Source organism: Aotus nancymaae, unplaced genomic scaffold (genome assembly GCF_030222135.1).
Source record: "Aotus nancymaae isolate 86718 unplaced genomic scaffold, 86718_ANA_hifiasm-v0.15.2.pri h1tg000057l, whole genome shotgun sequence".
NCBI classification, from domain to species: Eukaryota; Metazoa; Chordata; class Mammalia; order Primates; family Aotidae; genus Aotus; species Aotus nancymaae.
The window spans coordinates 2,720,221-2,742,267 of NW_026988471.1; the positions used below are offsets into that span (position 1 = coordinate 2,720,221).

Consider the following 22,047-nt stretch of genomic DNA (forward strand, 5'->3'; position numbering starts at 1 on the left):
TTTCTAACATGGCTATTCCATTTTGAATTCCCACCAGTGATGCGACGTGTGAGGGTGCCAGTTTCTCCACCTCCTTGAGTTCAGGTTTGTGTTTTGGTTACTTGGCGTAGCTTTTTGTGCAGGTGGTTTCGTGTTTCCCTGGAGCAGAGGGTGGGGCCTCCGAGAATGGACAGCCGCGTTGCTGCATTGGTGATGTGGCAGGAAATTCTGTGCCGGGCGCGGGGGCCGCTGCCTCACAGAACCTACCCCGTGAGCATTTGTGTCTTCAGGTTTCCCAGACGGTAAGGCCCAGACACTTTCAGTCACTGCTCTGGCTTCTGTCTTGTCTTTCACCATCAAAATCAAGAAGGGACTGCTGAGACTGTTCATGGCAGGACGGGCAGCCAGGCCCCCGACCGCCTGCCAGCTGTGAGAACCAGCCACTTGCTCCTCCGTAAACATACCTGACCCAGAGAATGGGGTGGCGATCTTCACCGCCAGATCACGAAGAGTCCCAGATTGTGATGTGTTCCCATATCTCCTTCGCGTTCCCTGAACCTGGCCCTGGATAAAGTCACCCCTCACTGAACAGCTCGCCGTGTCAAGGAATCGTTGGCTCTAGCTGGGTTCCTCCCCAGGGCAGCAGCACAGCTCTGGAAACCCTGGGGAAGCCCCTCACCTCCCACAGTGACCGCTGGAGGAGAGGCCGGGCAGGAGCCTCCGTCTCCCTGCGTCGTCGCCGCCTTCCGCTAGCCACACAGCAAGGGTGAGGTTTGTGGTAAGACGCTTGTCACATCCTTGGCCCTGTCTCCGTGGGATGGTTGACAGTCATGCGTATGCTAATGTCTCAGGAACTTCCTGCGGTAACTGAAATGTTAACTAACAGAATTTTCAGGACGAGAGATTTTTGCAGCGTGGTCTCATTAGCTGAGCGTGTTGCGGGATGGAGGGTTGAATGGGCCTGCCCTCCCTGCGATTTGAGTTTGCTCTTTACCCAGCTCGCTGCGCCTCTGGCTGAGATAATGCTCTTTGTCTGAGATGACTTGCATTTCTGCAGAGCTCTGTAGAGCCCTATGTCTGCACTCTTTTATTTTGCCCTTTAATTATTGCTGCTAGATCAGTTCGCTGATTTTGTGGATCTGATATTTGAAGTACTTCACCTTACACTCTGAAAGCAGAAATTATAAAACTGCTGCCCCTAGGTCTTTGCCTCAGTGTAAGAAAATGTGATGTCGGCCTCTGCGAGCCCCAGGCTTAGCACCCAGGGGAGAAACAGACCTATGACCCGGAGCCGCCCAGTCGCTCCTGCCACAGGCTGTTGACCTCCCCCAGTAGAAAGCACACTGCAGAGCGGCAGAAGCAACGTCAGCAGCTCTTCTGTGGCTCTTGCTCTCATGGTCTAGATATTGTTCTTCTTTTAAGTGTCACCATTTTAAAAGATAGCAAAAGATTGAAATAGCCTTGCTTCTTAGGAGAAACTACTTCTGTGCTTTTTCTTCCCCCCCGAGAAAGGGTAGGAGAACAGTAGGAAGAGAGCTGAGCTGGTGGTGAAGTCCAGGCGGAGTCACTGTGTGCGCCCGGTGGTCGCCTGCAGCGTGAGCATCAGCTTCCCTGTGCCTGGGAGGCAGCTCTGTGCTGAGATGGAGAGATCTTGGCTTTACTGCCCCCCTCCCCCCTCCCGCATCTTGGGGTTGTCCTAGTTCAAGTCTTTCTTCTGCTCACCGGAGACACTGAAGGGCCTTTGTGCTGTGTCCCTGGCAGCAGCTGCTGACAGGTCACATGTCAGGTGATGCCCAGAGCACATGTCAGGGAAGGTCCCGCCAGCTCTGGGCAGCTCGCTGTCTCTGGCATTTCAGGGACCTCAGCGCAGCTGCCCTTTCCCCCTGGGCTGCTCTATCCCCACCGCTGTCCCCGCCTCAGGCATTTCAGGGACCTCAGCACTGCTGCCCCCCCGCCAGGTACCTTTCCTCAGTCAGCAGCACCCGCAGACCTCAGCACTGCTGCCCCCCGGGTGCCTTTCCTCAGTCAGCAGCACCCCCAGACCTCAGCACTGCTGCCCCCCGGGTGCCTTTCCTCAGTCAGCAGCACCCCCAGACCTCAGCACTGCTGCCCCCCGGGTGCCTTTCCTCAGTCAGCAGCACCCACAGACCTCAGCACTGCTGCCCCCCCAGGTGCCTTTCCTCAGTCAGCAGCACCCCCAGACCTCAGCACTGCTGCCCCCCGGGTGCCTTTCCTCAGTCAGCAGCACCTCCAGACCTCAGCACTGCTGCCCCCCCGGGTGCCTTTCCTCAGTCAGCAGCACCCCCAGACCTCAGCACTGCTGCCCCCCCCCAGGTGCCTTTCCTCAGTCAGCAGCACCCCCAGACCTCAGCACTGCTGCCCCCCCGGGTGCCTTTCCTCAGTCAGCAGCACCCCCAGACCTCAGCACTGCTGCCCCCCGGGTGCCTTTCCTCAGTCAGCAGCACCCCCAGACCTCAGCACTGCTGCCCCCCCGGGTGCCTTTCCTCAGTCAGCAGCACCCCCAGAAGGGAGAGAGAGAGTGCAGGGCTGTGTCCTGGTCCCAGCTCTGTGTGGAGGCTTCTCCTGCCGCCCATGGACAGCATTGCCTTTACTTACCTCGGGCTCTCCCTCAGCCTGCGATACAGACACCAAAACTGCACTGAGGCCTGCGGACCAGGACGGTTTTCTCCTCGCTGTTGGGATGACTAGTTTGTCCCCATATGACAGCCTTGGTAACTTTGAGCCCTTCCCTGGGGCCCCCAAGCTGTGCCCCCCGAGCTGTGCCGACCTCTGAGGCTCATGAAGGCCGACTCGCCCTCTCACTGGCAGCCTGGCTTCATGAGAGCTACGAGATTGCTCCCGGCTCAGTGCAGGTCATCAGCACATCCCTTCTGCCCCCAGCCACACAGGAGCACCTCTTCTCCCTCCCCTTGCCCTCTATGTCTTCCCTTTAAAGTAAGTAGCATGCTTCAGATTCCACTTTCAGTGTTCTTCAGCGCCGTCTAAAGATCAGTGTATCAGAGCAGTCAGGTCAGGAGACAGAAACGGTCTCATGCAGAGGTGACTGGATTCTTCCCCGGCTTGCAGCATGAGGTGCGCCTACCAGCTCCTGGAGCAGGGCCTGGCTCAGCGAGGCTGTCAGGGACCTGCTGCTAAAGGGGGTCTCGGTTTTCCTTTGGCTTGGCTGGTGACCTCAGCACTGAAGAGAGGGCCTCTGGTGATGTCACTTCTTTAGCCCTAGCCCTCACGGCTTTCCTGGAGGTCCAGGCAAGCACGGGGACATTGAAGGGATTTGGGAAGACGATTCAGGCCTGCCTGCAGCAGCGCAAGCCTGACCACTGCGTGGTGCAGCCCCTGGTCCCCAGCAGTGCCACCTTCACACTCCTGGGCCTCCCTGGGCCCCTCACCTCGGGTCTCTGCTGGCTTGGCTTTGCATCTCACTGCAGGCCTGGTACAGGTGGTAAGATTTACCATTTCCTCTTCAGAATAAAGAGCATGCTTTCTGATCAGTGGTTAATAAAGAAATAATTTTAAAAATAAAAAGAATAAAGTGCAATTCTAAAATTACACATTTTATTGACAATTGTGGTAATTTAGCTTCTGGTTAATTGAAGTTTTACGGTAACCATTACTTTTACCTCCATAAGCCAGTGGAGAAGAAAGAAATTTTGTTTAGTTATGGGTTCTGGTTAGCTGAGTTTAATTGCCATTTTATTGTCTTGACATATTTTTCTTATATTCTTCCCAGGGAGATGCAGTTAAAGACTTGATGCTTCGCTTTCTGGGTGAAAAGGCTGCAGCAAAGAGACAAGTCCTAAATGCCAGCTCAGTGGAACCATCTTTTGTTGGATTGAAACAGCTAATCGTAAGTAACAATGTGTTTGATTTCAGTGTTGTTTTCTGATAAGTCCTGTCTGCCTTCATAATATTTTCTCTAGAAGTTAATGACTTTGAATATTATTCAGAGCTCTTGCACACAAGCAGAATTCTGTTGGAGTAGATGCTAGTCCTGTGCACCAGAAAGCATCATATTAACACACGGATACTTTTAAGCCTAATCAGTTAAAAAGCCATTATTGGAAGTGATCGAATTACTCAAGGCAGCATACACTTTGATGGAGTATGCTTCATTAGATATAATGGAGATAAATGATTTCTGTTCATTTGTAAAATATATTGCATTTTCTACATTTTTTTTGTAGAAAGTTTGTATTAAATGGGTGAATTTCTGAACATTTTTAAGCTTTGTCATGAATTCCGTAAGTAGGTTTTTAAAATTCATTAATACTGGATCACCACTGCTGTACAGGTTGATTTGTTTCCGATGAATTTTTAATCTTAAAGGCAGCTATAATCATGTTGGATAGCTTTTCTAGATTAAGGAGAAGATACTGGAAGTTTGTCGTTATGTTTCCTCAAGGAATCCTAAGGTAGCCATCAGGTAGGTCCTCTGAAATGAGAGCCCCGTCTCACCGAATCTCACCTCCCCAGTGTCATCTCGTTAGGAGGCTGTGGAATTGCTCCGCCAGCGCATCCAGACGGATGCCAGGAGTGGACTTAGCAAAGCCATGCTCCCATGCCCGCATGCTGTCAGTGGGCGCGCTTTCTTGAAGGGGTTTGGAAAGTGAGGTCCTTGGTTTTGGGAATAAGTCCCAATGGCTGTCTGAAACTCACGTTGAAATGCAGCACTCACCCTGGCTGTTCCAGCGGCACGTGGTCTGGACTCAGTCTTGGTTTGGGTGAACAGTCTGGACGACGTATATTCACTTTCCAACCTTCGAGAGAATGGAATTTCTTACTTCACTTATTTTTCCAGTAGTTCCCTATCTTGTTTCTCTCAATTGTTACTGATTCTTCTGCACCAGGCTTCAGATTTCACCTATTTTAAGCAAATTTAATTCCTAAAGATATAATAGTTGAAAGGTTTAGAAATTTCTTGAGGATTAAATTTTGTAGCCCATTGAAATGGCAGGCGAGGGTTAGCCTCGTTAGCCTGTGAACTAAAACAGAAAATGAAAATGTTTTCAAGTTTATTTTGGAGTAGCACATGGCTCATTCTCAGCTCAGAGGTGACTGTCTTTGTGTTAAAACAGTGATACGTAAATCACTTAGTCACACAAAGACTTTACAGTGAAATGCAGAATAAGACAATCCCAGTTCCTTTTTTATTACATCACCTCTGCCTCTAATTCGGTATTTGAAAGTGAGGTCTAGCCTGTCCCTATTCTGCCAGGAATTATGGGTGTTTGTGAAGTCCTGAGCCAGAGCCACAGGAGAGGAGTGGTTTCTTCCTCTTTAACAATAGCATTTAGCAAAGTAACAACAGTTTTTTCTTAATTGACTAGTTCTCTTGAATTCAGACGCATCCTTATTATGTGTGGTTTTGTGACTTCTGTGCTACTTTAGAAGCTTTCCTGGGTTCAGGATGGGTTGGGGGCTGCCTGCTGCACCGACCAGGCCGCCTGGAACCCCTTAGCCTGGGGCCTGGTGCCCGGCTGTGATGACCCAGATCGCAGATGTGGGAGGGCCTTTCGGAAGCACAGGTGGGGGCCATGCTCCACTGTGATGTCGTGCAGGGACATCATGCCCTGGGTTCCTGGATTTTCTAGTCCCTTTCTTTGGATTTTAAACTTCGCTTTGACTTTCCACTTTCTAGTGTTCTATTGTCAGCAGCTCTCTTACTTCCCAAGAGAGCCTAAAGGGAAAAAAATTGGAATCCTCCCCATTTTACTCAAAAGTTAGTTTCTTGTATCTTCTTCTCAGTCTTGATTGTTAACTTCCTTTGATCCCTGATCTTTTTCCCAAAAAACCTTTTTTGGAGTCTTGCCCAAAAAGCCTGTTTTTGAGAAAGTACCGAACATTGGCAAAGCACCCTTAGTTACTTGGATTTTATCCTGACTTCATTATATGCATGAACTGGGAGGTGACATGTCATCAGTGTCAATAACAAATGCTGTAACTTGTGGGGGGAGACAGAGCCAACCTAAGAAAATTAAAAATCTGTAATAAGCACCATGACAGTCAGGGAGCGTCTGTCTTATGCACCAGTGCATCTGAGGACCCAGCACAGTCGGGCACAGAACGGGCACACAATAAAGGGAAGAGGGGCTGAATAGAGGAGAGGACCCCCAGGCTGTAAGCTACTCTTTCGATAAAGAAGTAGCGTCAGAATGTTGGGTTTAAAGAAATAGAGAAGGAACTGATGCAAAAGGATAGAGTGGGGGTGGTTTCTAGTGGAGAGCACAAAGCGTGAGAAGAAATGAAATCACAGGAAGATGAGTCTGGAGAGAGAGGGAACATTTCTTCCTCTGCCATGACAGAAAAGGAAAGGAAGGCGATAGGAATGAAAATCGAATCAAGCACAGTTTCAAACTGTGATTCTGAGAACCCCAGGGCTCCAGAGAGGGGCCTCGGGTGACTGGCCATGGCCTGGGAAGGCGACTAGGTAGGGCCAGAGTGTCATGAGGAGCATTTCAGCAGGGTCTAGTTTATATGGAAGTCTCTCTTGAGGTTTCTTTTTCTGGGGGGTAGGGGGAATGGTGGATGAATTTTACGATTTAAAAAGTTTGGAAAACTAATATAGTCCAAAATCCTCACTTTGTAGATTAGGAAACTGAGATCTACAGAGGTGTAGAGGTTGGCCCTAAACAAATGCACTCGCTCTGGTTACCAGCGTCCCTTACGTAGTCCACACAGCCCGGCGAAGGGCTCAGTTGACTACTTCCCACCAAACGACTTAGTACTTCACAACTGTCGGATCTGTGCGCTGTGGGAATTATGCCTTGCCATTCCGTTTTAGGATGGGTGGTATCCATGAGTGGGATTTGCCCATGAGAAGACCTTGTGTCTGATGGAATTGAAACAAACACGTTCTCAATTGTGTTTCTTTGTGTATTCATTGAGCAAACACATACTAAGCCTCTTGTCTTTCAAGCAGTAACAGTAAAGATTGCTAAGATAGGGCTCTTGGTCTGTGAAGTTCTGCCTTCTTTACCATTTATGGTATTTACTCATTTAGAAGTGCTACTCTGTTATTATTTTTAGTTTACTTGTCACTGACTTGAAGATCATACACTATTTTTAAAGGAAGTATAAATTCCAGATTCACACATTTATTCTAACTCTTGTGATTCTTCATCAGTGTCTTCAGACACAGACACAAACTCAGCTGCACTCCCAACCTCCGGCAGTGAAATTTCCCTTTTCTCTCCCCATGCCCTGTATCCACTTCGCACAGAGAAGCTGCTGGTACCACATGTTGAATACCAGTTCCCACAAGGCTGGGTCTCTAACTGGTGGGAATCCCAAGAGCTCCAGCATGCCCCAGAGCAGAGTTCCCAGCTGTTCCCCACCTTGCAGAGTCCGAAGAACCCTTCCAGAGTCAGAGAAGCCAAACCCTCCCCCAGGACACTCCCGTCTCCTTCTTCCTCTGCACCATGCTGCCCAGGCTGTGGAATTGTCACTCACATGATCACCTAACATGCAGAAGTCTTTACTCATTAACTCAGAGTAAGTGCAAAAACCCAGGCAGAGACCCTCTCCTCAACTAGAAGCAGGAGATGATCTGAACTGTAGTTGTTTGGTATACGAATGCTTCAGGTGATCTGTGAGCCACTGGAAACTGTGTGCTCCCCCAATTGCCTTTCTTCCCAGCATCTTTTACCATATTTACAGTAGTGCATCCTCAAAAAGGTAAACAAGCATCACTTGCTTAGGGGGTTAGCAGACTTTTCACACATCACACTAAGTTTAAATATGAGTGAATGTCAGTCGGATGCTACCGAAGTGATTCTGTAATTATTTCTATGATTGGAAAGCTTTGGAGAGAGATGGAGATACTCTTTTTTTAAAGGGGGAAAATAGCTAATTTGTAAATGTCTGTATACTTTATAATTTGCTAATGCAGTTATAGATCTGCAGGGTAGCTGTTTCCCCAGCCCATGCTCTATTCCCGAGGGTGTGGGTGTGGCCCCCTCGATTTGGCCGCGGAAAAGCTGCTGTGATGCGTCATCCTGAGGCAGCGGCTGGACTGGCAGCCTGGCTGTGCTTTATAATCATGGGTTTAAACGTCACACACAAAGCCATGCATGTTAATCGTAGTTAATTTTTTCTGCAGGCTACTTTTTACCCTCTTTGATTCTTCCTGTTATTAATAAATGTATACACTGGTTTGATGTCTTCCTTACGTTGGAAATACTTGAGCCCATCAGAAACTTTATTAACAGGCCTAACAAGGGAGCTTACGTAAGGTGAAATATGTATTTATGAAAGGATCTTTACATTGCCCTGGTATTTTAATTCTAATATGTCCTAAAATAATTCCTGTTGTCTTTAAGGCAGCCAGGAAAGGGTTTCTGAATTATCTTCCTAAGTTATGTCAGAGGTTCCTAAGATTGTAGTTTACAGGGAAATGGATGTCACTGCCTGGGAGAAGGACATTTTAATCACTTTAATGGTATCGTAGAGGCAATAATTCCCTTTGAGTCTTAGATGGGGAAAAGTTATGTACATACTATTAGTTACTTGAGTGATTTTTATGAGACTGTTTTTCTCAACATTTGGAGTTGTGTAATGCCTACGTTCAGTTTTTCGAATAGACCCTGTATTGTATTCCCAGTAAAAAAAGCAAAAGTAATACTGATCTAAAATCTTTATCTCAGATCAAACTAACTTCATTGTTAGAATTCTACATGTTGTGTACAGTAATTATGAGATTATCGTAAGATTTCCTTCACAACGTTTAAAATTTTAGGTGGTATACTTTAGATTCTGATTTTAAAAATAATTTCTTTGCTGCATATTTCTGATATCTATCATTGAAAATGGAGGAGGGCCACTGGGAAGCAGAATAAGGTGGAAAATAACAAGAAAAAAATAGTAGAAACCACACTAAGAAAATAAGCAATGATAAATTCAAATAGCAGGCAGCATGCGATTATAAGAACTGGCTGTGGCTCTCACGGTGGCCACAGTCACATCCCTTTTGGAAGGAAAAGAGTGCCTGGCGTTAGAGCACGATGCTGTGCTGGTTCCTCCTGGCCAGTCCTCCCCTCTCCATCATTTGTCCGTTAACCAAGAGCCCTGGCTCTGCTAGTTCCACATCACCTCTTGGACAAGTTTGAAGATCAGAAGGCTCAGGCTCTGCTCTGCCCAGGCTGGCAAAATAAACCCCCGAACACTTGTGTGCTTGACAATGTGTACCTCCAGTGGGAGGCTTGCACTAGGAGACACGCTAAAGAAGAGAAAAACTGACAAGCCTGTCACACCAGCAGCACCAGTTGGTAAAGGTGGGCAGCACGCATTGTTGATGGGAACGTGCATTGCCTTGCAGAGCAATTTAACAATAGCTAATAAGGCTGGCCGCAGTGGCTCACACCTACAATCCCAGCACTTTGGGAGGCTGAGGTGGGTGGATCGTTTGAGCTCATGAGTTCAAGACCAGCCTGGGCAACAGGGCAAAACCTCATCTCTACTAAAAATACAAAAATTAGCCAGGCGCGGTAGCATGCACCTGTAGTCCCACCTACTTGGGGGCCTGAGGCAGGGGGATCACCTGAGCCTTGGGAGGTCAAGGCTGCAGTGAGCCATGATCGGGCATCTGGGTGACAGAGTAAAACCCTGTCTCAAAAAAAAAAAAAATAAACTAGAAAAAAATGCTAGTGAAGTACATACTTTGTATAACCTTTGACTCAACAATCCCACTTTCAATTATATACTTTAGAAAAACTCTTGTACATGTGTGTAAAAAAGACATATTCAAGAATGTTTGCTGCCATATTACTAGTATTAATTCGGCAAAAATTTTATTTAAAAGCTTAATATTCAGTAGCCAAAAGGGAATACGTTATATGCAATCAATTAAATTCTTTGGAGCAATTGAAATAAATTTACTAGAGCCACATTCATCAGTATGGATAATTTCAAAAGCAATAAAAGCAAATTACAAAAGTCTGCCTACAGTGTACAAGCTTCTATTAATTTTTGAAAACAGGTCAGTAATTCCTTAGCCCCTTCTGTGAAATCCAGAAACCTCTGAAAACCAAAAATGATTTTGGGCAGCACAATCCGACCTGACCAGACTCACTTGGTGCCACCCTGAGTATCGGGCACGTGAACCTGTTCCCACACTCGCCTCTGTTCCTACCCTGCCCAGCCAGGGGCAGCCTCCTGGTGGCTGTGTTCCTCTTCCTGAGGCTGCCACTGCTGTCCTGCAGCCCAGTCCCTTCTGGTGCAGGCCGGCTAAGGGCCTCCCTCTGTCACCAAGCCCTGGGAACATCGCTGTCCCTTGCTCACAACTTTGCAAAAAAGTTTCTTCCTAAGACTCTCTTCAGAAACTCCTGTGACCACACAGTAGCCGTGATGTCCTGGCAGGCCCCTGACAAAGGCTGTGATAGCAAAGCCTCACCTCAGTGAGGAGAGACAGTTATGGTCTCAGCCGATCTCCGTGGGCGTGAACAAAAATATTCTTGTGCCTAGAAATGTTTCTGAAATACAAAGTAAACTTGACTATAGCCAAATAAATATTATTCTCTTTTCAGAAAAAACAACACCATTTGGGAAAGTATAAATTGTAAATGGTAAACTTTTCTAACACGACTTGTGTTTTCTTCTGTTTTTTTCCTTTAATGTTTTTCTAAATCATTATACAAAGAAAATCATCTGGCTGGGTACAGGGGCTCATGCCTGCAATACCAACACTTTTGGGAGGCCGAGGCAGGGGAATCAGTTGAGTCTAGGAGTTCAAGATCAGCCTGAGCAACATAGGGAGACCCCCGTGTCTACAAATAATTAGAAAATTAGCCTGATGTGGTGGCACGCACCTGTAGCCCCAGCTACTCGGGAAGCTAAGGTGGGAGGATCTCCTAAGCCCAGGCACTCGAGGGTGCAGTGAGTCATGATCACACCACTGCACTCCAGCCTGGGCAACAAAGCAAGACGCTGTCTTAAAAAGAAAAAAAGAAGGGAGAAGGAGAAGGAAAGAATCATCTTTCTGTTCCCTCTACTGATGTGTCTGACTCTCACACCAGAAGATGATCTACATCTAAATTAGAGATGAAGGGGCTCTTCAGTCACCTCTGTCCTGAATTGCGGTGGGGGCCCTCCCCAGGTGACGTCTGAGGCTGGGTCTGGGCCTTGCCCCTTTGCTCCCCACTCTGTGTCCTCCAACAGGTCTGCCAGCGCCAAGCCCTCTGCGCCTCCACCCGGGAGATGCAGGTGGAAAGGCTGCCCAGACTGTGCTGTGTGCTCTTTTGTGTTACTGTCTTAGGGAACTGGGTTGTTTTGACTCCTAGAAAATTGACTCTCAGGTTGGTGTAAGTTTGTGTAGATATTACTACATGTTATTTATAGGCCAATCGATATTAACCAGTAAATTGCTTAGTCTAATAGTATACACTTCACCAATAGCAGCAATTATCCAAGTAAATCTTTCATCTTCAGTCATCTGTGGGAAAATTATATTGGGAGAAACTGTAGCAAGAACATAAACATTTCTGCTTTCTATTTTCAGTCAGGAAAGAAGCCACTTTTTTAAAAGATTTACATTTCCCAAAAAAATGAATAATTAAGATGGTGAGGCTTTTGCTTTATTTTTAATAGTTGCCATCTAGTGTGAGACATAGAAAACAAGTCCTAGAATATGAAATCATAGCAAAAGTTGAAGGCTTTTTATATGACATGTTTTACTATTTTTAATCATTTATGGAGTACTTTATATTTGCAAAGTCCTTGCAAATAATTTTATTGCACATGTAAATGTTTTATTGGTGGCGAGTATCTATACATAGTGGGTATAAACTGAGATGGGAGCCTTTACTGTGGAATATTTCTTACTTGTTTAAAAAATATATAAGGCCAGGCGTGGTGGCTCACGCCTGTAATCCAAGCACTTTGGAGGCCAAGGCGGGCGGATCACCTGAGGTCAGGAGTTCAAGACCAGCCTGATCAACATGGTGAAACCCCATCTTTATAAAAAAAAAAAAATTAAAAAAAATAAATATATAAAATAAAAAATCTATAAAATAAAATATATATATATAAGTATCCATAATCAGATTTTCCGATTTATATGTTTTTGTACCCACACAAATTCTAATTTCCTTTGAGGTCCATCAAACAGATAATAAACTGAGTTCACTGGGCATTGTATGGCATCAGAGAATTGAAAATCAGGAGATTCTATATTTACTATATTGAAATCCTTTTTATTTTTTCAGAAAAACCCAAAAACTTTGCTTAAGCTTTAGCAGCTGTACTTAATAGTAATTTCCATCTTCCATACTTGTTGTGAAAATGCTGTATTACTTCAGCCAGCATGAATTTGGTTCCTGCATATCAAGCACCGTTCTAGGTACAGAGATGGGGTAGGGATGATCTTCTCTGAGGCTGCCACTGTGTAGACAGCAGTGGACGTGCACACAGTTGGTTTCTAAAAGGCCAGGACATCAAAGCCCTGTCTGCCTGAGTTTAATTCACAAAACTCTTTTTTCATTTTTTAATTTACAAAACTCTTTTTTCTTACCTTCACAAATAGCAAGTTTCTGTATCAAAAAGAGAAAAGAAACATTGAAAACCATTGCTCATATAGCCACTGTTCTTCTACATTTTAGTGTATGTGTATATGCATATGTGTGTATCTATGCCATACATAGTGTGCATGTATGAAGATATTTGCATATATGCTATGCGCGAAATTCATATGCTTCTATTGGTTTGTGTCTTTTTTTTTTTTTTTTTTTTTGAGATGGAGTCTCTCTCTGTCTCCTAGGCTGGAGTGCAGTGGTGCGATCTCAGCTCACTGCAACCTCTGCCTCCCGGGTTCAAGCGATTCTCCTGCCTCAGCCTCCTGAGTAGCTGGGATTACAGGCATGTGCCACCATGCCTGCTAATTTTTGTATTTTTAGTAGAGACAGGGTTTCACCATGTTGGTCGGGCTAGTCTCGAACTCCTGACCTCATGATCCGCCCATCTCGGCCTCCCAAAGTGCTGGGACTACAGGCATGAGCCACCGCATCTGGCCCCAGTTTATGTCTTTTTATTATTTATTATATATTTAGTATTTCTCCATATTAAAGGGTCTTTTAAAACATTTTAATAGCCACATAATCTGAAGTTCTCATAAATAATCTTAGGATGAACTCTCTTGTACAGACTTCTACATATGTGGTTATTTCTTTAGGATAAATCTTTGGAGGAGCATCACACGGTCGAAGAGTGTGGCCACTTTGGAGGCTGTTGATAAACACTGCTCCTTGCCGTTCAGAGGGTCGTTCCAGGTCATGTTCTCCGCAACACCCGAGTGCGCTTGCTGTAGTGTCTCCTTGCTTACTCTGACTTGTATCTTTTTAAAACTTTTTTAATTTCTAATTTTTTAGGCTAACGATGGCATTTGCTTTTTAAAATTTTTTACTAGTGAAGATCAACTCACTAGTAAGCTATAATTTGCATTTCTTTGATTACTAGTGTGGTTAAGTATTATTTTATTCTTGTACTATCTTCTTGTAGTGCTTTGAACTTACTATCTGTTCCACAATTGTTTGTGCATGCCAAGTGCCATACTAAGGAAAGGCTTTTAGAAATTAAAAAGCAATGCATTGAATGAGGCCACTGCCCCAAAGGAGCCAAAGGAGAGACAGGAATTAAGAATAGGAAGGTTTCACCATGAGCAGGAAAGGCTCATTGAGATCAGGTTTGAGGTTGGTTTGAAGGGTATTCATCTTACAGTGACCAAGTGTAGGTGAGCTCTGACTGGAGGGGAGGCGAGAGAGGTGGCGTGGTATGAGGGCTCGGTGACTCAGGGCAGCCAGCTGCACCTTCATCCAGAACGATTCACTGTCATCTGCAACTCCAGGGTGGCCAGCCGAAGACTGGGCCGTCATCTGTTGTAAATCGTTGATGGAATTGTGTCTCCCACGGCCTGTGCTGTTTAGACCTGGTCTAAACTTACAACCTTGATGAAATTAGGAATGCCTTTCACACAAAGGAAGCCAAATAAGCTGATAAGTACCACCTGAAAAGGCCCCACTTAGCCGTGGGTATTGGACACAAACAGGAATTGTATTACCATAAAAGTAAGGAAAATCGCCGTGTACAGAATTCTGTTCATTTGTTACGCAAAATAAATGGTGGTCTTTGCTACCAAAGACCCTTCCAGAAGAAAACAGCTGAACACTTTAGTGCAAAGGGACAACGCCAGGTTACTGGTAGAACTTGAGTATTTACAGTTTCTCCTCTTAACTGTTCATAACTGTGTTCACAGAAATGGGCAGTTTCCTTTGTCTAACCAGTGCATACCCTCTTGATCTAGGACTCTGGTTTTTCTGTTGCTTTTTGTACTGCTTTCATTTGTAATAGTCAAAAACTTGATTCCTTGGACTCAAGGGAATATGATCTTGGTTTCTTTTATTCTGGGACAGCTGGTCATTGTAGTGGCAAAGGATTGTCTCACTATCTTCATTACTCATTGTCATTCCAGAGACCCTTGATTAAGAGCTTTTAGATAAAACATGAGTAGGGTGTCATTCGGTCCGCTCAGTAGCACCAGCAGTGCTATTGAGTGGTGTTCTGTTAGTGATCAGTTTTATATTTTCTGAAAAGGTGACACATGTTCAAATATCAATTAACAAATAATGTGTACTTTTGTGATTGGATATCATGCAGCCATTATAAATCATGTCCCAAGAAAATATTTGAAGATGTAAGGAAGTTTTGAGTGAAAGATACAAAACAGTATATGTTTAAAAAAAAAAGATTAGAAGGTTACATATGAGAATACTGTATCATTGTCCACAGTTGACTTTGTTTTTTCACTTCATACTTGACTGCTTTGTACTATTCCACAAGGTGCACGGAGGTGAGCCAGTAGATGGGGGTGTTACCTAACTCTGTTTAAGCAGCTAACCTGCCTGACAGAACTGTTTCTAAGGTATCCGTATGCGGAATCATCTCACCAGCACCCGCCGCCTTGGCTGACTGTTTCTGCCGTATCCTCTCAGTTAGCTTATGGTAGTCACCATTAGCGCTGGCCAGAACCCAGGGCTTCTGCCTCCTACATAGTTCATGTGAATATCTCCTCCGCCTGCGCCTCCCCTCCTGTGCTAATTCAGGCCCTTGTTTCTTTGTGCCTTGTTTGCTAAGCTAGCTCAGTGTCCTTTTTATTCACATAATACCCCCCAAAGAATTAGAAGACTAGGTACCCCCTCACACATTTTTAAGCTATCTAAAATGTTTTATCATAAATTTAAGTGGTTTCAAAGGATATAATTAATTTTTAGCACATAGTATGTTGCATGTGTGATTTAATTATATTTCCATCAGCACGTAGGACTGCAGATTCAGCTCATTCCATTTTGGGAAATGTGACCCACTTGGCAGCCGGTACACATCGTAACCAGTCACTCAAACCAGGCACGTGTGATCTCAGAAGAAATCTCACTTCGTCGTGTGATCCAGATCAGCACGGCAGTGGGGTCCTGGCAACAGTCACTCCACTCTGGATTGAGTCCTTAGAATTCGTTCTCTCCCCGCAAAGCCCCCTGAGTTCTTGTCCTCCCCTCCTGCCTGCCACTCCGGGCTCTGCCACTCTGGGGTCTGGCCTGTAGCTGCAGCTCCAGCTCAGCCTCACCCCCCATGCCCCTGACCCCATCCTCCAGCTGCCCCCACTGTGCAGTGCCCTGAATGTGCTCTGCATGTGTTGGCCCATTTCCTCCTGAATCATCAGGCATCGGTGGCAGCAGTGTCCCCACAGGGCTGTCAGGCGTGTCCATGCTGTGCCACGTGCGCCCTCTGCCCCACGAGGGACGCCATCCCCTCGTTCACGTGCATTGCTCTTGCTCATCGTGCGAGACTCTGCCCCTGTGCCACCGATCTTGGCGTCTCCCACACTGGGTGTCCGTGTTTCATGAACACATATGTGCATGTGTGTGTTTAATATGTAGATAATGTACAGTTGGCCCTTCATGTCTCAGGTTCCGCATCCATGGATTCTACCACCCGCAGGTGGGTAACGCACTAAAGTGTGCACAGCAACCTTTCAGCCGTGGTTGGTAGAATCCACGTGTGTGGAACCTGCAGATATGGGGGATCAGCCTAGGACTTGAGCAGTCACGGATTTGGTATCCTGGGGGTCCTGAAACTGGTCCCCGGCAGATAGAGGGTCTGCTGCGTGTGTTTATGCTCTGTGTGTACATACAGACAGTCCCCAACTTACGTGGTTTGACTTAAGGGTGAAAGCGCTCCCAATTCGGTGGGAACTGTGCTGTGAGCACCCACACGGCCATTCTGTTTCTCAGTGTCAGCGAATTCAAGAAACTACATCAAGTGTTCAGCACTTTGTAAAGTAGGCCTTGTGTGTTCTGATTTTCCCAGCTGTAGGCTAATGTTAGTGTTGTGAGTGTGTTTAAGGTAGGCTGGGCTGGGCTGTGCCGTGACATTCAGTAGGTTAGGTGCATTCACTTATTTTCTTTTTTTCTTTTTTTTTGAGACAGAGTTTCACTCTGTTGCCCAGGCTAGAGTACAGTGGTGCGATCTTAACTCACTATAACCTCTGTCTCCCAGGTTCAAGTGATTCTCCTGCCTCAGCCTTCTGAGTAGCTGGGATTACAGGCGCTCACCACCACACCCAGCTAAGTTTTGTATTTTTGGTGGAGCTGGGGTTTCCCCATGTTGGTCAGGCTGGTCTCGAACTCCTAAACTCAGGTGATCCACCCAGCTCAGCCTCCCAAAGTGCTGGGATTACAGGTGTGAGCCACCGCACCCGGCCTGCATTCGCTTATTTTCAACTCACGGTGGGTGTGGACGGAGCACCTGTGTCTGTCTTGACATGCTGCTTTGTAGCCATTTGTTCCGTGTGACTGTCCTTCATACCACATTCATCTTTGGACTCCTGTTGCCTGACTAGGGCATACCTCCTCGTAGGTGCTTAGAAAATGCTTCTTAAGTGAAGGAGTGACTGGGTGCTTCTGTGCCTCACAGGCATTCGCACCATGACTGCCACAGGTAGGTTTCTTCATTCCCTTCCCCAAAACATCAGGGGCATTCTGTGAGCTTTCCTGTGTCCGTAGGCAGCAGTCCTGTCCTTGGAAGCTGAGAGCAGAAGCACGGCAGCCCCCCAGGCCGCTTCCTGGGCACGCTCCCCTGCCCATTCCCTGTGCCCTCCTGGGCGGCCTTCCTCGGCTGCAGGGCGGATGCTCTGTGGAACCTGCTCCCATTCTTCTCCGGAGAGCCTTCCTCCCTCCCTCGCTGGGCCTCCTCTCCCTGGCACATGCTTCCCCCAATCCCACATCTCCAGTGTCTTCTGTCCTCAACTGCAACCTGCCATCTGCACGTTTACCAGGCACTTTCACCTGACTGCTCCACCATCTTATGTCATTGTTTTTTTATGTTCTGTAATTTTGTAAAGCCCAGCTCATCTGCCTGCTGCATCTCCATGTCCGCCTGCCCAGGGTGGGTAGAGACATGTTCGCCCCATCCTCAGATTTCAGAGTTGGCGTTTCATTGGTTAGTTTGTGTCTGGGTCTCTCTCACCCTCTAAGGAGCAGCCCCAGCGCCCTCCCCTCTGCCGCCTTCTGCTCTCTGCCAGGCCGGGCGTTGCAGCGCCTGACCACTTATGCTCTTTAGACTGCCCCAGTCGGTCTGTACACCGCAGTCATTTTCCAAACACTTTATTTCAAAATGCATTTCTGTTTAGGAGCACCCAGCTGCCCCCTCCTGCGTGGAACTGGCATCTCACCTTTGTGACCTGATGTCCGAAGCTTGCCCTGGCTTCTGGGACCTGGACTCTTCATTGGCCTTGTGTCCCCCGAGCCTAGCACAGTGCCTGGCCCGCAGCAGGTGGTCAGTAAGTGGCCGCTGAGTGAATAGATGAGAAAATGCAGATTCTGCCAACTTTACTCATCACCTTCTTTGTTACCCTTTCCATGAGAATTAAAACCTCAAGTTTCTCATTTTTAAAAATGGTCATCAGCCGGGTGCAGTGGCTCATGCCTCTAATCCCAGCACTTTGAGAGGCCAAGATGGGCAGATCACCGGAGGTCAGGAATTCGAGACTAGCCTGGCCAACATGGCAAAACCCCATCTCTACTAAAAATACAAAAATTATTTTTATTTAGCTAGGCATGATGGCAGGCGCCTGTAGTCCCAGCTATTCGGGAGGCTGAGGCAGGAGAATTGCTTGAACCCAGGAGGCGGAACTTGCAGTGAACCGAGATTGCCATTGCACTCCAGCCTGGGCGACAGACTCCGTCTTAAAAAAAAAAAAATTGTCATAGTGGCAGGCACAGTGGCTCACGCTTGTAATTCCAGCACTCTGGGAGGCCGAGGTGAGTAGATCACTTCAGCCCAGAAGTTCAGGACAAGCCTGGGTAACATGGGAAACCCTGTCTCTACAAAAAATACAAAAATTAGCTGGGCATGGTGACACACGCAGCCTGTAGTCCCACTACTCGGAGGCTGAGGATCACTTGAGCCCAGGAAGTCAAGCTGTGATCGCACCGCTGCACTCCAACCTGGATGACAGAGCGAGACCCTGTCTCAAAAGAAAAGTCATCATAATGCCTACTTTGTAATGTTATTATGACCAAAAATAACGGCCCGTGCATTTGCAGGGCTTACAGTCCACAAGTCCAGGAGGGAAGACGTACGTGGAGAGGTTACGGAAGTGCTGTGCTGAGGAGCCCAGGTGGGGAGAATGGTGTTCCCTGAGCACTCACCGTGCTCCCAGCATGGTTCTGAGTACTTCACCTGTGTTAACTGTGAATCCTCACGAGAATCACCAAAAACTACTAATACCTCAAGCCTGCCACCCCTCCCCTTCCTCCTCACTTTTAACAATGAGTGACTTTCCCCCAGCTTAGGAGCAAAAACAGAGTTCTGGTAGCACCTCATGACCCTGGTCCTGGACACACACCTGCTGAGGTCAGTGGGCAGACTGTCCTCCCTGCAGATGGCCTTTGGCCCTCATGCCAGGAACCTGGAGCCAGGGGTCATCCTTCCTTCCTCGTGTGTGATCAGCCTTTCTCCAGCTACAGCCTCCCCATCTGTGTTTTACACACTTAGGTGTTTGGCTAAACACAGACACTGCCTCACCTGCGCAGCCGCCTGCCTCTCCTCCCGACAGCCTGGTAGTGCTGACCTCCGTAGAGTCCCTGCAGCTGCCCATCTCTCTGCTTCCCTCTCCTCAGTTTCCACAGTTTTTTTTTTTTTAAGACAGGGTTTCACTCTGACAGTGGGCTGGAGTGCAGTGTCATTATTTCAGGTCACTGCAACCTCAGCCTCCGGGCTCAGACGATCCTCACACTGCAGCCTCCCGAGTAGCTGGGACTACAGACGCGTGCCACTAAACACAGCTGATTTTTATTCTGTAGAGATGGGGTTTCACCATATTGCCCTTATCAAGTTCCTGAGCCCAAGCAATCTGCCTGACTCGGCTTCCCAATGTGCTAGGATTACAGGCGTGAGCCACAGTGCCCGGCCTTTCCACAAGTCTTACTTTCATCTGACTCCAGTCCAGCCAGCTCTTAACAAAGCTGCTGATAGCTTTGCATGGAACCTGGCAGGTGTTGAGTTCCCCTGCAGCTGCCTCCTGGAGACGTCTGCTCGCTGACCCTCTGGACGAATACTCATCTGCTTCTGCCACTCTGCACCAGCAACATAAGTAATGACTAATTCACCGTCATCAGCCATGAAAGAACGAAACGGAAAACACGTGGCAAGTACCAGCCCACTGTTCCATTGTCACAGCACGCAGTACACGTAAAGCTCCTGTCACTGCAGAGGCATCTCCGCTCCTGTGCCTTGTCCTCAGGTGCCAGTCACAAGCCACTCGCGGGCTGAAGTCACCCACAGTCCTCCTTGAAGTCGGAAGAAATAAACTACTGACCCACGAGGGCCTAGACCTGGGATCCACAAGCATTCTCCGTCAAAGGCCACAGAGTGAACCTTGTAGACTTCCTGGCCTTACGGCATCTGCGGCAGCTGCTCAGCTCTGCTGTGGATGCCCAGCTCTTCCATGGCAGCACAAAACCTTCCCGCCACGCACATGCACAGGAGGCTGCGCTCTGGGCTCCTGTGAGCTCTGCTTGCCAACTCAGGCAGTTAGTGGCGGGGCGGGGTGCCCACAAGATGTACAGATTGCCAGCACCAGGCCTGGCTGCTGGAACGTCCTCCTGATAGCTTTGCTCACATCTACACAGGCGCCTTAAGTTCACTCCATCAGTGCAGGGAGACTGGTGCCTTCAAATGTGGTGATGACCCGACACTGCTGTGGCCCGTGCTCGTGGAAGCCTGCAAAGGCCAGAACCCCCGACCCTCCTCGGCCTCACCTCCCTCATGCCACCCCGTCCTCGCCTGCTTCCCCAACCTCGCCTCATCCTCCCTGCTCGGCGCCCCCTCCACGGCCTCCCTCTGGTCCCCTGGTCCTCACTGCATCCCCTCGGCCCTGCACCTGCACTCTGCCCCTGGGCCGCCCGAGCCTGCTTTCACCAGGTTTTGCACACACTCTGTCTTCTTCTAGGGCCTCTGCCCCTCCCCGCCTCCCTGCTTAACTCCTGTCTGTCCTCACTGTAGGTCATGTCCTGAGGGAAGAGGACCCCAGCCTCTAGTAGGAAAGGCCAGAGCCTCAGGCCTAGGGAACCGGGAAGGGAGCAGTTATTAGTTGCCCCTGGATACGGGCTCTGCCGAGATGTGTATATAGAACTGGTTCAGACTTGGCACAGTGTCTTTCCCTCTCACTCTTTCACATTTGCAATTCAAAGAGAATATACATAGCCATTTGTATTATATAAAGTGATTATTGCATTGAATTTAGACTAGAGTAGGCATTTGGAGATCATTTTAGTAAATTATCTTAACCAATCTAAAAATATTTCTGAACTGTCAACCAGAACACAGAAATCCTGTGTTATGTGACATTCTTCGCTGTAGTGTGGACAGTTTTGGGGAGCGTGGCACCAGTTTGATCTTCACCGTCCATCAGTGGTTCTCAGACTTGAGCTAGTGGCCGCGCACCAGCTAGTGAAGAAAGCCGCAGACTCCAGTGCTTGTGTGGGGCTGCCTTAGCAGCTGAAAAGCCAACTGCACTGTGTATGTTCTGATCTTATTTCCAATAAAGAAAGCTACAAGATACATTTTAAGAAACCTCATTTGGGTCGTCCAGCTGATATTTGCAGATTGCTGGTCGGTGCCGTGGAGGCTGGTACTCATGGTGAGGCTGTGGCAGGTACAGTGAAAGGAGAAACTGAGAGACGGTGGGCATGCCCACCTGACAGTGAGACGCATGCCAGTCAGAGTGGCTGAAAACCACACCAGCGACACCCAGTGCGGCCCCACGGGACCTCACTGCCGGGGGAAGGCAGGATGGTGCGGCCATTTAGGAAGGCAGCGCGGCGGCTTCCTGAAGCACTGAACAGACTCTCACATGCAACCCAGCAATCTGGTTACTGCATTAGGCTCCTGGATATTTCTGCCAGTCATGCTGAATGCTCATATCTGCACAAGAATCTACCCAAAGATGTTGATAGCAGTTTTATCCATAGTTGCCAAAAACTAGACAAAACCAAGAAGTCCTTCCGTAGGTCAGCGGATAAACGAACTGGTAACCTGGACAGTAGAATGTTCAGCGTTTTAAAAGAAAGACGAACTCTCAACCCCTGAGAGGACCTGCAGGAGCTGAGATGCCTGCGGCCCAGAGACAGCTGGCGGCTTGTAACAGGTCACACGGCTAGCCGTCATAGAGCCTGACCTGTCTGGTGCTCCGGGCCCTGCACCAGTTCCTTCCCTCACACATGTGGTTTCACTAGGCACGCACACGCCAACTCTGGATTTATGTAGGGACAGTTTGGGAATTTGTAGTGGCATTGTCCACATTTTTAATGTCTGCCTCGTGCCCGGCACTGTGCTCAGCACTTCCATAGATCTTATCTCATGGTCACATCTGTGAGGTGGGACAGATGACCCCCGCTCTGTAAACGCAGCCATCGCTGAGCCTGCAGTGTGAGTGTCAGAGCCCCGGAAGACACAAGCCCCCCTCTCCTGCCTGCGGCATAGCCCCCACTGCAGCTGGAATTCAGAGCA

General features: G+C 47.8%; 1 protein-coding gene across 3 annotated transcripts in view; it reads left to right on the plus strand.

Moving 5' to 3' along the window:
• TRAPPC12 (trafficking protein particle complex subunit 12) overlaps positions 1–22,047 on the plus strand; it is a 99,594-nt gene that overhangs the window by 19,106 nt on the left and 58,441 nt on the right. For all 3 annotated transcript variants that reach the window (XM_064363822.1, XM_064363823.1, XM_064363821.1), the window contains one exon: positions 3,728–3,844. In XM_064363822.1, coding sequence (XP_064219892.1) covers positions 3,728–3,844 — 117 coding nt within the window. The remainder of the gene's footprint in view (positions 1–3,727; positions 3,845–22,047) is intronic.